Below are 16851 nucleotides of genomic sequence, written 5' to 3' on the forward strand. Positions count from 1 at the left end.
AGAACTAAAAGAAGAGCACTCCAGCAGCATTTTACTTACTATTATTAAAGCTTCTGGTAACTCATGTTTAATCAGTTTGGCAGCTAAAAGAAGCAGCCAAGATTGATAATTAAGTATTCCCACTTAATTTAAAACTGAAGCTATCACATCATCAATGGACATGGGAAAGTCCTTCCTGAAAAGTTTTCCAAAATGACAGGAAGCTTTTTAAAAGATGAACTCTGTATCTGCAGGTGAGTAAATCCTTGCTGAGTCAACACCTAAAAACAGCAACACAGGGCTTTTTTGGTTTCTTCAATTAGTAACTTACTGATCACAAAATGATCAATGCAATATCATGGCACTAAGTCAATTATTTTTCTAATTATTAGTGCAAGATGTTTAATTATTTGAAACTAATAAGAATATTCAAATATGAATTTAAAACACAAGCTGTTTACACAAGTCTGCTCTTCTCTGTATCCCGAACTCTGGCCTCGAAGCTTTTAGTTCACTTCAATACTAAACCCAAATGACTGTCATTTCTATCAGCAACAAACAGAAGATCAGTACTGACCTGGACAACAAGTCCATGAATCCCACAGGTCAGCTTCCCATCCCGAAAGCTCCACGTCTGGGTCGTGCTGCGCCGGCGGTCGGGCCTTCTCAGCATCAGGGGCTCGTACCTGCAGGGAAGCACCAGAGCTCAGGGGGATTTACTCTGCAGATGCGTTAATGGTGAACATTTATTTTGCTCCAGCTCACTTTCCTGAAGTGCTCTTTTAACCTGCTAAAAATGCATTAGCCACCTTTTGAAAAGTATTTCCAAGTCACGCAGGTTGACCGTGAGGTTTGTTTACAAAACCGGGTAAAATCCAGCCCTTCCACATGCCTTCAGAACAATTTCTTTCCTTATTCACAGAATATCATATGAACTGTGTTCAGTTAGAACCTCCAGCAGTTTCCTGAGGAGCTGGATGTGCAGTACCTGTTGTCTGTGACAGCTGCCAGGCCGGCGATATCCAAAATCATACTGGAGTCCTCGGAGCGAGGGGAGGGTTTGTGGGGGTTGTGAGGAACTGAAGAACCTTCATGGCAAAGCATTCCTGTCTCTGTCATTCTCCAAAGCTGGGAGCGCTTTCCTGGCTCCTGTGGCATAAAAACTCGACATTTAAACACAGTACAGAGCAAGTAGTTTTCTTCTGTTTTGCTATCAGAGGCTTTGAATTATAATTCTTGCAGTGACTTGTATATATTTAACTTCAGAGGCCTGAACTGGAATTAGGAACTAGTTTGGATAAAGACTTCTAATGGAACTCTGATATTCAATGAATATGCATCACACACTAGCAGTGAGATGCAGAGCTGCATTTACAAGGTGTTCTTTAATCTGAACAATATTTAAATACAGTTTCTATTTTTTAAGAGGTCCAGAAACAGAAGACTTAGGTTACCATGAAACCTTGTAACTTCATTAGAATATCCAACATTCAGTTACCACACTCTTGTCTTGGAGGCATTTACAACATTCCTTACTACTTTTATTCCAATTCCCTTTTCTGCCATCTTTATCCCCATAAAAGTCTTATACAGAAGCACCACCACAATTCAAAATAACCTGTCACTTTGGAGCCTGTCTCCACCCTTTAAAACTTAGAACTCTTTTTTTTTATGTTGTCCTACTCTCAGCATTTGATTTTACTTCAGCACAGAGCAACAGCATTTAAAAAAATAAAACAAATGTGTCTTGGTACCTTCTTTTTCAGCACAACTCTTTGAGTCTTTGGAGAAACATCAAGGACAAGCTCTGCATTTGCAACATCCTTATTTGAAGCAACTGGTCTTACACTTGGCTCCTGTAAACTAGAACACCAAGAAAATATCATGATTATTCAGAGTAGCTGCTGCTTCTGTAGTTTGAATTAGATTTGTACTAGAACTGAATCAAGGAAGTTGACACTTCCAATACAGCCCATCAGACATAAATTTATATTGGTTTCTTTCCCCTCTTGTTAGGAATTACCAGTGCAAGCTGTCAATTTGAGTGCATTCTTAAAAGAGGCTTTGATTTCTCACTGCAACAAGGAACTTCACAGGCAAAACAGATGAATTCCAAAGACAATTTTCTACCTTATACTGAGGAAAGCAACAAAGCCTGTTTCACTCTCCCAGAGTTGTTTTCAACAGCATATAAGCTATTTTACATAAGTTTACATTTCACAGGCATGTTGTAAATAGGTGGGAACTGTGGTAAAGTGTCCTTTAGACACCAATAAAAATGAAGTCCCCAGAGAGGACCCCAACCATCCCTGCTCTTCCCAGATCAGACAGTGGGGTCACAGCAGATGCCACAGCCTTAATCTTTCTCACCGTGTGACAGAATAAACAATGCCAGGCTCTAAAACAAAGGTACTATGATCAAATGAGGTAAGATACACAGATTACTGACTGCCAGACAACTCTGAATTTGGCATTTCTTCTGCTGGCTGATAGAAGTTTAGCTGCATTTGAAAAATTTTGGAATGGCCACCACTAAGAGAATATTAATGCAAAGCTTGCTGAACACCATGAACACTCAAAATATTTTCATCTAAGATAGAAAGAATTACCCTGAGAAGGTATATGTAGCAGCAATATAGATGAAGTTTTCATAGTAAAGCTGCTTGCTGTCTTGGAAGTCGTTCATGCAGCAGACAACCTCAGAGGAGCCTGCCCCCTTCACTGTCAGCAGGATAAAGGGGGGCAGGACAGGCTCGTCCCAGGCATAATCCAGGGAGGTCATGGGCTTCACTTCAGTGGAGAGCCTGGGCTCCACCACCCCGTGCTGGTTAAACACAATTGGGACCTGCAACAGGTAGGAAAGAGGAGTTTGTTTCCCACAGGAATTGTTCATCAGGCAGATTTTTTCCTGCCATTTGCTCATTTGCCAGGAGTTGATCACAGGAGCTGAAAAAAGAGCACTTCTTTTTTTCCCCTCATCTTTTTCATATGCAAATTCTTCCATTCAGGTCTCAATTAAAAACAGTCTTAAAGGGTTGAGAAATGTCATCTTTGCTTTTATCTGTCATCTGTGGTTCAAAACGTCTTCAATTCCATGGCAGCATCTCAAACCCTCCTAAATCTAAATTAGGAGACTAGAACAGATTTCAAATTACCACCCCAGAACAATTTCTCCTCAGTAACAATGCTCTTCCTTGCAAGACTTATAAGGCATTCAGGAAAGCCACAACATTAGCACTATTATTTGAACAAGATGTAATTAAGTGCTTCCAATTTTCACTAGAACTTCAGAAAAACACAGTTACTACAAAGACCTCTTGCTACACAAACTTTAATTTTATTTCATTACACAAGCCGCTCATCTCTCTCTTCTAACAGATATCAAGGACTACTTTTCCTTAAAAATAGAGGGGAAAAAAAGTGGGTTTTCTGTTCTTTTACCTTGGAGAAGTTGTCGATGCGGAAGGGCGGCGGGAGCTGGTCGGTGTCGCTGAAGGCGATGCGGTACGTGGCTCCTTGCAGGGTAATCTCTACTCTCAAAAAGTAACATTTTCCCAAGGAGTCCCTTGGAAAAAGAGCAAGGTGCAACACAGGTAAGCTTCTGCTCTGCATTACCTGCAGTCCTAAGCATGAAACAGCTGCTTCTATCAAAACCCAGAAGCACTCTGCAGAAGATTTACAGATCACAGCTACCCCATCCTGATGTGGAACGAGGATTAAACATCTGCCTCCATCAAAGACCAGAGGCACGTTACAGAAGATTTTTATAGAACAGCTACCTCATGTTGATGTGGAATGAGTTGTTCTTGTTGACCTCAAAGCCCCCAGACCAAATGCAGTTTGGGACATCCATGAGCCTCACACACAACAGCTGATCATAATCGTTCCGTGGCCAGTGGAACACGACGCTGGAGCCAGGGAGGGTGGAGATGTATCCGTCAGGATTAGATGCTCCCTAGGACAGAAATCAGGAAAAAACGGGTAAATAATCCTGGTACTGAAACCTTAGTATTAATCTACAGACCTCCCAAATACCAACACAGCAATTATTCTGTCAGGAATAATGAGAAAGATCCCCATAACCAACCAACAATACTTTCAAGAACGACATTTGTTCTTTTTCATGATTAACTACAGAACTGTACTGAAAATGACCCCCAGGAATCTTCTTACCCGCCCTCTGGCGAATTCCCGCTGGACAAAGGCCAGTTTGTAGCTGGATTTATTGTCCAGCAGGTAACGGGGAGCAAAGGTGACCATGCAGGTGTCAATGTAACGGCCTCTGCCTTTTTTGACATCAATACCTAATGAAACCAAGGTAAAATAAAGCTATTATTCAAAAAGAAAAGAAATAAAATGTAATATATTTCACGGAGCACAAGTTCTTTCTTGGGTTCCTGAGATGCACTGTTTGTGCCACACCACTGCCATGTTTTGACACATTAAACAATAAATGTAATTTTAGATCATCTGTCACCCTCTGTTTCTCAAGTACAATGTAGAGACCATAACCACTGAAGATAAAAAGCCCCAAAACTATTTCCAATCACATCAATGCAAGTAATTATTTCAGTTTTAAACATATGAAAAATTCCTCAAAAATAATTGTGAAGTAACTTCCAAACTCTCATTTAATTAAAAACTAAAACCTTATGGAGAAATTGTGCTTTCTGTACACCAGGAGCCAGAAGCTGCACTCCTGCACATCAGTCTGTACAAAGCAAAACTCACAGAAGCAGCACGTGGTTGAACAGTTACAGTGCACAGGCAGTCAAAATTATCAGAGTAACATGAAGGGATTTCAGATGTACTTGGAATTAACCCACAGGGGGAATAAAGACAGAGAAACAGGCAGCAGAGTTTGTAAATGCAGTTATTAACACTCAGTTTTGAAATGTAAAAAATAACAGAAAACTGATTTTTAAGCTAATAAAATTAAAATAAAGAAATAAAAATAATTAGAATACTATTTCCTTGTTTAATAATTTTCTCTGGACCCTCAAAAACCTTTAACAACATATCTTTCTCTGCTGCAATTTTTCTGTTTCTGGTGCCACTGACATCTTGTCTCACCAAGAGTTATACAGGATTCTGGATTCTTCCAATATTCCTGTCACCACCTACCAATGTTATAGATGAGGCCTGGCCTGTTTCCATGCTGGATCACCTTGAGGGCTCTGACACCACTGCCCCCATCCAGGGAGAATCCCTGGCACCAGCCAGGCATGCCTTCAGGATGGATTCCTCTTCCAACCCTCATTGTACAGCTAAAGATAAGAAAAAACCACAAAGATTTACTCCTTTGAATAAAGGATCAGATAACAACATGATTGTGGTAATCAAACACATGCCCAAGATGCAAAAAGAACACCTGTGTCTGAATATAATAGCCTTAAAATTCATGATAAATCTCTTATTGTGTGGTTCATTCTGCATTTCTGCCATAAGCTCTTTCATCACATTGGTCAGGATTCAGTGGCCATGTCATGTAAAGGGCTGGGCAACTTTCAGGCTGATTAATCACAACAACAGTAGAGTCTATTTTATCCTTGAAAGAAAAAAATAATAAAATTTCCAATAAATTCTGACACAACAGAATGAGCCAACCAAGGAATTTTCAGTAGGAAATGTCTAAAGATCCAGTGTGCTCATTTCTGTATTAAAAACTTAATAACGGGTCATCTTAACAGGGAAGGGCTTTTCCTACATGATCCTCATATTGATGTATCAGCACCCAATCTGTGAATTACTTTCATCTTTGTAAAGTTCCTCCTGATTGCTCTTCTTACTTACAAGTTTGGCTGTTCTTTATCAGCATAACAGAACAGCAGAGGGCTGAGGCTTCTAGCAAGCTCATGCTCTTCAAACTGCCCAGCAGCATCTGTTTTTGCATTATCTTGTCTGAAGATCAGCGGTAATCCTTTAAGTTAAACACACACACACATAAAAAGAGTGTTAAAGTACAAGTCACTTGTGAACAAATTAAAATGAGAATGGTGGAAACTACTTCAAATTAAGGAACAGCCTAAAATATTTTGGTTGCAGGATTATCCATTAGTCTGCCTGTATCCTCCTAGTTCTTCATTTAACCTGTTTAAAACAGCTGCAGGTCATGGGGGCTGAAAGTGCCAGTGGAGGTTAACACAGACTCAAAGTCAGACCCATTGCTTTCTCAAAGCATTTCAGTCTTTGAAACCCCACATTTTAACAGTGATCTAATCTATGTTGATTTATTTGTTTGAAAATCTGTAATGTAGCAACTCAAATGTGTCAGTTACCTGTAACACTCCTCAAACAGTGGCTGCTGGCACTACTAAAATAATTAATTCCTGTAACTTTAATTCCTCTTGAGTAGTGTTTAGAAGCTCTATTTGGCCAGAAAGCAAATCAAAATACTGCAGAGGACATCTTCATTTCCCAGTTCATGACCGCAGCAAAACTCACCAGTTTTGTTGATTAACCAATATGGTGCTGAAATGAGTATTTTTAGGGAGCCCTCAGCACGACACACAATCCTGATGGTCAGGTTGAGCAGCCGTTTGTTGACGTCGTACAGTCGCATCCTCACCATGTAGTTCTGTGTCCCAGGAGGAATCAACAGCTCTTTGCAGACTGGGAAGTTTTCCAGCAATACCCCTGTGAAAACAAACCCAAACCAAACCAAACCTAACATCACCCACACAGAAACATTGGTTCCTGGTTAAGTGTTGAGGTTGGTGTTCCATGGGACTTGATCTTTCTGAATATTTCGTGTAGCTCATACCCAGATTAACTTTAAAATCTGCCCAGCGTAGTAAACTCTGACCTCAGGAAGAAATGCCACAATTCAGGTCAAAAACAACAAAAAAGGTTCTGTAAGGAAGCCTGCTTAGGGCTAGTTATTGCTTTAGGCATCACAACTCCAGCCAGTGTTGAGTAATTCTGTATGTATTTTCAACACCAACTTTTTCTGTTAGAAAAAAAACAAGCAAAGTCACCCAAAACATTGGGAACTTATTTATTTCCCTTCTTTATCACTGATCTCTCCAGTTTCTGTTTCCACTCCCAGGAAAACAAGAAAAGAGCTGAACAAGGAACAGACTAAGACAGCTGACAGATTTGGGGGAATGATGGCAATATCAGTACTCTCTTTTTTTTTTGAATGTGTGCACTTGGTTATTAAATATAAGAAACCCCGCAAGCCAATGAAATAATCATATAAATGCTGTCCATTTTTATATTTTTCTATTCTGCACCATAGTTCCTTTTAGATAAAGGTTCCTTTGAGGTACTGAGGTACACTGAGGGTCAGAGAACAGTACCTGGACAAGAACCTTACCGAGCTCAATGTTCTGGGACGTGTCAGCCGTGTGCAAGGCCACCTCTTTGCCAGGCTTCAGGGTCCCACTGATGGGCAAACCCTTCACGTAGAACTCCAGCTCACAAGGGAGCAGGTTGCAGATCACCACCGTTGGCAGGAGATAAATCGTGTGCCCAGGCTGCCTGAAAATCTGCTTAGCACTGTCAGAGAATATGCTGGAAGGCATGTAGTCAGGGTAATTCTCCTTCTTTATAGCCACACAAAACCTGGGAAGGCAGACACAGAAGTCAGTGAGTTTGGCAGGCAATTGAATCCTGTTGCACTAAATCCTCTAACATGCTCTAACTTCAGAATTGATAAGAAAAACAGCATTTAGAGTTGTTCTTCACCTAATCACTTTGTCGTTTGACCATAAGGTATTTTGTATTTATGCCTGACATTAAGATAACAGGAGTTTCCAGATTTTAATCAAAGACTTAATTTAGTCACTCAGAAAAACCTGGTCTGTTCAGAGATGTAACAGAAAATGGCTTTTACAGGTTACCAACTATAAAAGCAGCTTCCATAGACTTGCAAAAATATGTTTTTAACTATTACTAAGAGATTTTAACTATTAAAGTAAATTATAATCATTTTCTGAAAAATAAATGTTGACTGTGTCCTTCTTCCCAGTAGATACATCTGACCACCTGACACTTTGGTTTTCCATTAGTTAAGAAAAAATTGACAAAGTAAATCTTCATTTTAAATAATTTGTGCATTTGCCTCCCTGTGATACGTTCAAAAGCAGCATATTAAGAAATGAACTATGGAGCTGACACACAGAAGTAACCACATGGTGTGCAAAGGTCATTTCCTGAGCAGCTTCCATAATCTCTATTCTAGTATTTCCTAAATACAGAGCAACCCGAAATCAACCATATCAGAAAACCACAAAATTCCATTAAGTCCTTACTATGCAGCAACATTTTTGGACTCAGAACAGAGCACAGGACATTGAAGATAAAGAATGAGTATTTGTGAACACTCCTTTGGCAAAGCACTTGTTATCCTCAGTGAGACAGAGCAGTTAATTTAAGTCTACATTCTATTTTCTAATCTTTTATTTTTTACCATAAATATTAACACTGTGCTTTGTATTCTCAGAGGGGCTTCAAGGAGCCCTGCAGAAATGCAGCAGTTACACTTCACTGCTTTCTCACCTCTTAACAGACCAAACAAAACATCCCATTAAAACTGCAGCAGCTTTCACCTCTAAGCATTTTCTTTCCTGTTAATTAGTTCAGAAGAAGATAACAGAGCTTCCAGAAAAAGAATTAGGTCTTAATTACCTGAAAAACCTGCTGTTTTCAGACTCCATGGAGTGACACTCCCTCTTGCTGCTGCACACCTCTGTTGTCTTCTGAACGTTAGTCCAGTGAATTGGGGCCTTACAGAAAAAGACTCCCATTCCTTTGGGCCTGGCCTGCAAACGCCAGGATGTCAGATGTAATGGAATGGCAAAGGAATCTCCTGGCATAACTGCTGGAAGGACCACAGGTTCTGCAAGCAGAGAAGAACACACACATATCAAGACAGGCCCCTTTACTGAAAACCATAAAATTTTGAAGTAGTGCGTCTCAAATTTTTGAAGCAACACATTTCACTTTAATATAAATCACTTCCTACTTTATGTACATTTCAAACACCAACCTGTTATTTTCAGCTCTATTAACAATCTGGCAGCAGACAAATTTAGGTGAAACAGCCCAAAAACTTGCTGGAATTTGAATTCTTTTTCCCTTGGATGCTTTAGTGAAAATGTTTATTTCAAAAAGCCTCATTCCTTATACATTTTGGGCACATTGTCAACATATCACGACATTTCTACACTACACCTCTGCAGGGAAAACTTTCCAGAATGCTGTTAAAAGAGATAACATTGCTACACACAGAAATAAGATGCAGTATTTACAGAGTCTCAGCTTTCCCTGATGGGGAAAAATCCTAATGGATCCTCTAGCTCACCTTGTTGATTATTTCCTTCTTAACAACACCCATTTTCTCTCCAGGGAGCTCTGTTTTGGTGTGAACCATCACGGACAGTGGCGAATCTTCTTGGGGAGAAAGCTACACTTCCCACAGTATGTATGGAATACTACAGGAATTTAGGGCCCAGGAGTTCACAGCACTTACTGTCAGGGGCAGAAGGACTGTCCAGTCTCAGTTCCATTGGAGTTTCCAGCTTGTTCTTCACCATCAAGGCCGAGCGCACCGTTATCACCTTCCGGGCACCGCCCTCCATGCTGACTTCAAACACCACACGAACTGGAGGCAATGAAGAAAACTGGAAGATATTTAAAAGCATTAAAAAGCTCAGGTAATGAATATATCTAGAAGAGGGGCACCTCAATGTGGAAGTAACTGCTGGAGGAAAACTGAGTCCAACCACGTGCAACTCCTCGGGTCTCTATAGTTTAATAATAATAATCCCTTATAATCCTGTACCTCTCCCTCAAAACACAGTAAAATTAACTATGAGAAAGCAATTCTACATACCACTAACTCCATTATCTTTTTCAAAACAACAGAAGTTCAACTAAGAGTAATACAGATCCTAAAAGAAGACTACACATCACCTCACTATTACATTATTTTATAAATCCATGGAGTTTGAATTCCAAGTCTTATATATTTAACACTTACTCCCTCTATCTAAACTAGAAAATAATATAAAGCTTTCTTAAAATATCCACATTTTCTTCACCCTTCTACTGTAGTGTTTTCCCTCCTACATTACATGAAGTCATTGCCACTTCAATCCTGAAAAAAACAATTCATATTCTAGCATTTACGTGCTAGAATTCACATATTGGAATTTAAGACCCATTCTTAAAACGTTTATACTAGTGAGGAATGGAAAATCATACATTTGTTCTGATTTGAAAGTCCATTTTGTTTGCTTGACTTTTGTTTGGTTTCTATTGAAAAGGTTCTACAAGGATGGAAAAGCCAGTTCACTTGTAGAATTCTTTGGTCTTATTTAAGTAGCTCTCAAAAAATGAAAATATATACTCACGTAGACTTGTGGATGTATTATATTTGTTCTACTTATTGGGCTTCCAAGCTGAGAGGAAAGTAAACAAGAAAGTTAAAGTTGTTCAGCTTTAAAGACATTGATTTCAGCTGTAATATAGAACCTTACTAGAGAAGAATAAACTTTCATCACTGTGCTTCTGATCTTCAGTACAGCTTGGAATCATGTCAGAACTAGATTAGCAAAGCCTGTTTGTAACACTGGTTTAAAAAGAAGTGAAGCTAAAAGAAGGGTTTATTGTAAAGAAGAATTCCCCAAAAGATGTTCCTGAACAGCAATTCTCAATTTGCATCCTTTCCCTTCAATATTCAAGTTAAAGAGAGATGATGCTTTTTATGCTTCAATATGAAAATATCAGAAACAATGCAAATAAGAGAGCACTGGCTCTTGTCAGTAGTATCTTGAAATTAAATTCTGTTTTATACCAAAAAGATCTCAACTTCTACTTCTCCAGTGCTCAACAACCTCCAGTAACTACTCTCAAAACTTAGCTAGTTCTGAAATCCACAAAATCATTTTTACCACTGAGCCTCCAAGAAATGCCAGCCTGATTATTACAACTGCATTTTCCCTTCATGACAAGTATATTTTATCTAAGCAGCCACATATTTCAACAATCTCTTGGCTTACAGGAAATTGCCGGTTTTGTTTATTTTAAGTAAATTAAATACATGAAAAGCATTCCTGCAATAAAAGAAATAAAAATAGCTGCTGAAATGCTGGGCTGATTTAAGGCTCGGTCTCCAGGAGTCCATGGCCCTGTCACTAATATGTTAGTTCTGTCCCTGGGAGCTCTGACTGCCAAGCACAGACTAACTGCTGACTGCTCTGTCTGGGGCTTTGTTACACATTAAATTGCTAATTAGAGCCCAGCATCTCCAAACTCTCCCAATGCAAGCTAAATGGAAAGAGGTCAATCTCACACAGCAGCTACTTTTAGGTCAAAATCTTGCAGCCATCATTACCCTTAAATTATACATTTATACATTTTCCTAAACCCCTCAACATCAGAACTTACAGTGGAGGAGGAGGAGTTCTTATCTGGTGCAGCATATCGGAAAAACGTTCCAACTTTGTCCACAGACACTGGGCTCACTTCTTCCCAGCCATTGACTCTCACTTGCAACTGGTGAATCCTCAGATCATGTGTGTGCCTACCAGGCCAGACCAAGATAATTTACAATTAAGCATTATTATACAGTGTAAACATTAAACACTTCAGACCAAGGGATTCTGAAAAAAGAATCTCACTGAAGCATTAAAAAGTCTCAGGAGTTTTTCTGTTTCATGGATAAAGACAGACTAATTCTCTCTAATTGTTCTGCCTTCCCTAATGAACACACAGAAGTACAACTATGTCATATAAGCAAAAATAGAAGTGTGCTACATATTTGTCAACAAGTTTTTATCTTTGATAATACATTCAACAACCAACACCACCCCCTGCCCCAGTCCTTTAGAATAAAGGAAATTGTTTTGTAATTGAGGGTCCCAAGTCTTTCTAAAAGCTCATAATAATCCAAATTACATTTAGGAACAGCTGCCACTAATAGCAATAGATGCTGCTTACTGGAGAACTCATAATTTCCCTCTGTAAAAAAGCTTTAAAAATAAGAACTAAATATTAAGAGGGGATTTTTTTAAAAAAATCTACTTTTAATGTAACACCTGCTGGTGCCCTCACAACTATGATCCCACGTGTTCCATATGTAAGTGTGTAAAACTTCACCTGTGTCTGAGTTTCCCTCTGGCTTCAAACTCAAATGGAATCTCTTCCCCAGTGATAACTTCTTGCCATTCACTGACATTATGGGCATCATCCAGCAACGTCCCGTTTTCCTCAGGAACAACACCTGGGCTCCCACTGTGAGACAGAGCAGCCCTGGGAAGAGAATCACAGCATTTTACAAACTGGCTACTTCAAGTGACAAGTGCTTTTTACTCTGCCTCAGTCCTTAGTGAACACATTCACATCATGAATGTATCTGACTGGTTTTCATGTTCTTTTGGGCCTCTTGAAAAAAACAAATTATTTTTTTTTTTTAAGTAGTAAAACTATCTCAGTGCCAAGGAAGAGGCTCAACTAAAATTGAGACTTGCTTATGTGTCTCTGCAGAACAAAAGCCCTGCAAACAACAGGGTTTGGCTGACCTGGAAGTGAAACCAGACAAATATGTTTGAAGTGATGCCCCAGCAGGTCCTTACCGGGTCGGGGTTGTGGTCAGGGTGGCAAACCACAGAGTGCATCCAGTGTGATTCCTCAGAGCAAAGGGCACAAAGGGCTGCCTGCGCTTTGGAGTCTTCATTTCACCTACAAAACACAACCCACACTTGTCTGAATGCCCAGGAGAAGTGTTTATGAGATGTTAGTGTGGGATGAGACACAATGGCTGGAGAACCAAAACCTGCACTAACTAAAGAAAAACTGATCAAAGAAACGGGATATCAGACATTTTTTAAATTAGTAACTGTTACAGAAATGGGATAAAACAAACAGAAAGTCTTCCCCTACATCAACCCCCCTGGGAACTAAGCTTGATCTAACCCGTTCTTTTGTTTCTTCATATCAAGTCTTATAAAATACTCTGCCTCCAGTTAGACCTAATGTGTAGAAAATCTAACTAAAACCCCAAGCATAATCAGGAACTTTTTATGGACATCCAAATGCTCATGAAGTACTAAACACACATTCAATTACAATTAAGATCTATACTGTATTTAATGTGATAAATACAGAATTAGCCAGTACCCCCTTTGAATGGGACTTTTATCCTCAAAGACTGAATAAGTAGAAATATTTTCCTAAACAGGATAAAACCTACTGGAACAAAGTATGGAAAATAATTTGAGTGCAACCAGAGGCAACCTGGTTTTGTTAAAAAACTGGACAGCAAAATCCCAGAAGATACTTCACTTCCCCTGGTTGAATTTTTCCAAGCATGGATTTCTAACCAGCACACAAGTGTTACTCTCATCTTCCACACTGCAGTGCATCAAGTCTGTGAAAATACTTACTGTGTTTGGACAGAGAAAAACCCCTGTCAAAGTCCAGTAACTTACTTAAAAAGGAAGATAAATGGCTGCTACCTAAATACCCACATCTTTTGGTATGAGAGAAGTGGGAGGAAGGTGCACACAATAAATCAGCTGCTTAAAGAAAAGTTAGGACAGAAATGAAATCTATTCCCCAGAACTGATCTGCAATTGCTCCAAAAGCTTCAGCACAGGTTTACAGGGGCAAGAAGGGGTAAGGTGAGGAGGACAGGGAAGGTTTTGAAGGAGTTCCTAATAATCACATAAAACTTTCTTCCAAATCAATAACAACAAACCCCTATAAACCCTCACATCATCAGTAGAGACTTAAATCTGATCTAAAGCCCATGGGGAAAGTTCTTTCCAATTAAATAGCAAGAAGATGAAATCCTTGAAAATGAAAACACTGATTTTTGCCAACTGCAAATAAATGTTTTGAGTTTTGAGATTCACTTTATATAATTTTTTGGCTTATCCAGGTTCTACAAAATTACAGACCAGAAGCCAAATGAACTTTTACTCTGTTGTTTAATCGATTGCCAGTTTATTTTTTGAGACTTTTAAAAAAGAATTTTTGGGACTACGGCCTGATTTTCAAAGGAAAACATAATGTAAAAGTTGCATTTTGAGACTACTGCCTGAAAAAAAAAAGACTACCATTACAAGGAGGGTTTTTTCATAATTAATGTAGTAATTTAGCTGCAACACCCACTAAAAGCCAAACAATGAATAATACAAGTTTTGCTGTTTGTTTGATTTTTGGAAAAATCTTTCAGAAAAATAAGCCCTTCTATCATTTTCCATTTTGAGTTTGGTTTTTTTTTTAAACTCAGATAAAATATTTCTGAGGGGCACTTGAACAGGCCACAAATGCAGATTTCTAGAAAACGTTGTGTCCTCCCCCTCAGCAACTTTTCTACAGGGCTACATATTTATCAGGTGTGCTGTTTTGTCTTCCATAATGTCAAAAATTAAAAAAAATCTTACTTTAAACTGTATGGTTTTGCCCCAAGACTGTAAAGTCAAGTATAACCCAAACAAATTAACAAGATATTTGGTAGGAATGCCTTACATCCTAAGGCTTACTGAAAACAGATTGTTCTTTTTGAAGGCATCTGAAAGTTTTAAGTAGCTAAATATGCTGAATTAGGCATAAGTAGGCACATTGAACATAATGTTGCATATTTTTAGAATACAAATAAAATACTGTGATATTATTATGCTATTTTTAATTACACTATACTATCTCTCTAGGAAAGGGACATTGAATAGCCAATAATTCATATAATTCATAGGGTTAGTTATACTTCTCCCTTCTTTCCTTAAGGTTCCAGAGAGGAATTAACAGATAAACCCAGGATAAAATATTAAGTTAAGCAGCTTAAAACCAAAGTAGCTGTCATGTTCTTTAGCTTGAGGTTTTTCAAGGTTTGATTATTTTTAAATATAGAGGCCAGTCTACCAGCAAGTCACACATACAGCACAGTATTTATTGTACAAGAGCCTTCCAAAGAAGAAAACCACCTTTTTTTTTTTGGTCTCTCTCTGTACAGTACCTCTAGCATAGATCTGATGCTCTAGGTTAGTCAAACTGGCTGTACTCCTAGTTCTAAGGTACACAAGAGGAAGGCCTGGCAGACAGGAAAGACAAAGTTAGCAGGTAAGAAAAAACACATAAATACAGGTAGATCTTCCCCATCATGCATTGGGGAAGATACAGTTGGCATCATGCAATTATAAGTCTCTATCCCTTGGCTTACACTGAGCCAGGGATAGAGACTTTTATTATATTCAAATTTATTTAAATTTTATTCGAATTTTATTTGAATTGATAAAATTTCTTCCAGAAGTAATTCTGGGAGAAGAGAAGCTAAAAAGACCTGTCACATATTAAGAGTTTCACAAATTAAACAGGATTTTTCCCCAGAAACTCAGTTATACAGGACTTGGGGGTACAGAAAGAAAAAGATCCCCTCTGAACTGCACGTGCCCTAAAGTCAATACTCTTGATTTAATCTTTGATGAGAGAGTCACTCATTAACTGACAAAAAAAGGAAGCAGAACGAGCAGTGCAAAGCTCTCACTCAAAGCTAAGCAGCCAGAATGTTTTTTGTTTTTAAAGAGTTGAACACAACTGAACAGAACACAGCTTTTTTGTCTTTTTTTTTGCCAAACATCTCTAACAAATCACTGTGTGCTGTGAAGCCCAAGTACTTCTGTTTGTAATACATTAGACAGATGACCGTGTGTGTCAGGACTGTTTCAAATAAAGTGTGATTAATGAGCAACATACTCTGCCCAAAACATGGGGGATCCACCGAAGAGCCCATCCAGTCTTCTGAGCTGATTACATTCACTTCTTTGTCCTGTTTACAGTAATCTTCCATCCATGACTGTTTGGTACATGTGTATTGCTCTAGAGGAATGTAAGCACAGACAGCCAATGTCTCCAAGGTGGCAGTAAACAAAGTCATTGAAAAGTGTGTTAAATTCATCACACTCAAGTTACTCCACTTTAATGGCAGAGGTTTTATCTCACTGGTTTTTTTCTGTGAAACACTTGTATGAGCCAGAGACAAACAACAGCTCATAAAATCACAGCACTATCTTCAAAAACAAATAATTAAGATTTTATTTTTCAAAAAAAAATTTTAAGTGGAATTCCATGTTCTTAAGACACTCCTAAGGCAATCTAAGAGCTCTCCTTGTGGAGGCAATTAACCATAAGTATTTCCATGTTAGAAGCACTTCCTAGGGATTTGGTTCTTTTGTTTTAAGAAGTACAGCCACATTCCTGCATAAATATCAAGACACTAATCGGGTCCTTTAGCACAGTATTAATCACAAACCAGCCTTACTACTTGTTATCACTGGTATTTAAAGGCATCATTGGAACTCTTAGGAATCACTGATTTGCTTTTCCTGCTACTTTGGCTCCCCTCTTTCTGCCAACCCCACAGGTCTTCTGGGAGAAAGGACCAAGGAAGGCTTTTCTGTTCCATCTGCAAACTCAGCTGTTGCCATTTCTTTATTGTGCTCACCAAATTATTCAGAATGAGCAACAATATTCCTGGGAAATGCACACAATCATAGCCCAGCAACACAGAAGCTCACGTGAAATCTGAATTAATGACGAACAAAATATTTTTATTTCCTAAGGTGGGAATTGAAGCTCAGGTGTTCAGAGAGTGCAGAACTGAAAAGAGTAGCTCCCCACTACACCTGTCAACGTACTGAAAAATGACGAGCTTCCCAAAATATTTTTAAGCACTGTACAGCATGGAAAGCTTTAGATGAAAGCCTGTTTCTGATCAAAAATAAATTTCAAATACCATATGAATTTGATAGAATTCATATGAGCAGAGAAAGAATTCCTGCTAACCTCCTAAAACGTGCAGTTCACGTCTTTACACTTTCACAGTGCCTGCCCAAACACAGGCCTGTGTAAAACACCACGGAAGGG

General features: G+C 38.8%; 1 protein-coding gene across 6 annotated transcripts in view; it reads right to left on the reverse strand.

The window, feature by feature from the left end:
* Window positions 1–16851, reverse strand: part of VPS13D (vacuolar protein sorting 13 homolog D) — a 93200-nt gene that overhangs the window by 43330 nt on the left and 33019 nt on the right. For 4 of the 6 annotated variants that reach the window (XM_017831973.1, XM_017831972.1, XM_017831971.1 and 1 more), the window contains 19 exons: window positions 15682–15804; window positions 14945–15019; window positions 12561–12666; window positions 12085–12237; window positions 11374–11509; window positions 10338–10385; window positions 9455–9605; window positions 8611–8821; window positions 7298–7545; window positions 6424–6615; window positions 5773–5899; window positions 5104–5246; window positions 4153–4283; window positions 3759–3934; window positions 3421–3544; window positions 2589–2824; window positions 1734–1842; window positions 968–1128; window positions 557–665 (listed from right to left, as the gene is read on the reverse strand). In XM_017831973.1, coding sequence (XP_017687462.1) covers window positions 557–665; window positions 968–1128; window positions 1734–1842; window positions 2589–2824; window positions 3421–3544; window positions 3759–3934; window positions 4153–4283; window positions 5104–5246; window positions 5773–5899; window positions 6424–6615; window positions 7298–7545; window positions 8611–8821; window positions 9455–9605; window positions 10338–10385; window positions 11374–11509; window positions 12085–12237; window positions 12561–12666; window positions 14945–15019; window positions 15682–15804 — 2759 coding nt within the window. The remainder of the gene's footprint in view (window positions 1–556; window positions 666–967; window positions 1129–1733; window positions 1843–2588; window positions 2825–3420; window positions 3545–3758; window positions 3935–4152; window positions 4284–5103; window positions 5247–5772; window positions 5900–6423; window positions 6616–7297; window positions 7546–8610; window positions 8822–9454; window positions 9606–10337; window positions 10386–11373; window positions 11510–12084; window positions 12238–12560; window positions 12667–14944; window positions 15020–15681; window positions 15805–16851) is intronic. The other 2 variants (XM_017831974.1, XM_017831975.1) reach the window with 1 other exon arrangement.

The sequence above is a fragment of the Lepidothrix coronata genome, unplaced genomic scaffold (assembly GCF_001604755.1).
Source record: "Lepidothrix coronata isolate B3197 unplaced genomic scaffold, Lepidothrix_coronata-1.0 Scaffold198, whole genome shotgun sequence".
Taxonomy (NCBI): Eukaryota; Metazoa; Chordata; class Aves; order Passeriformes; family Pipridae; genus Lepidothrix; species Lepidothrix coronata.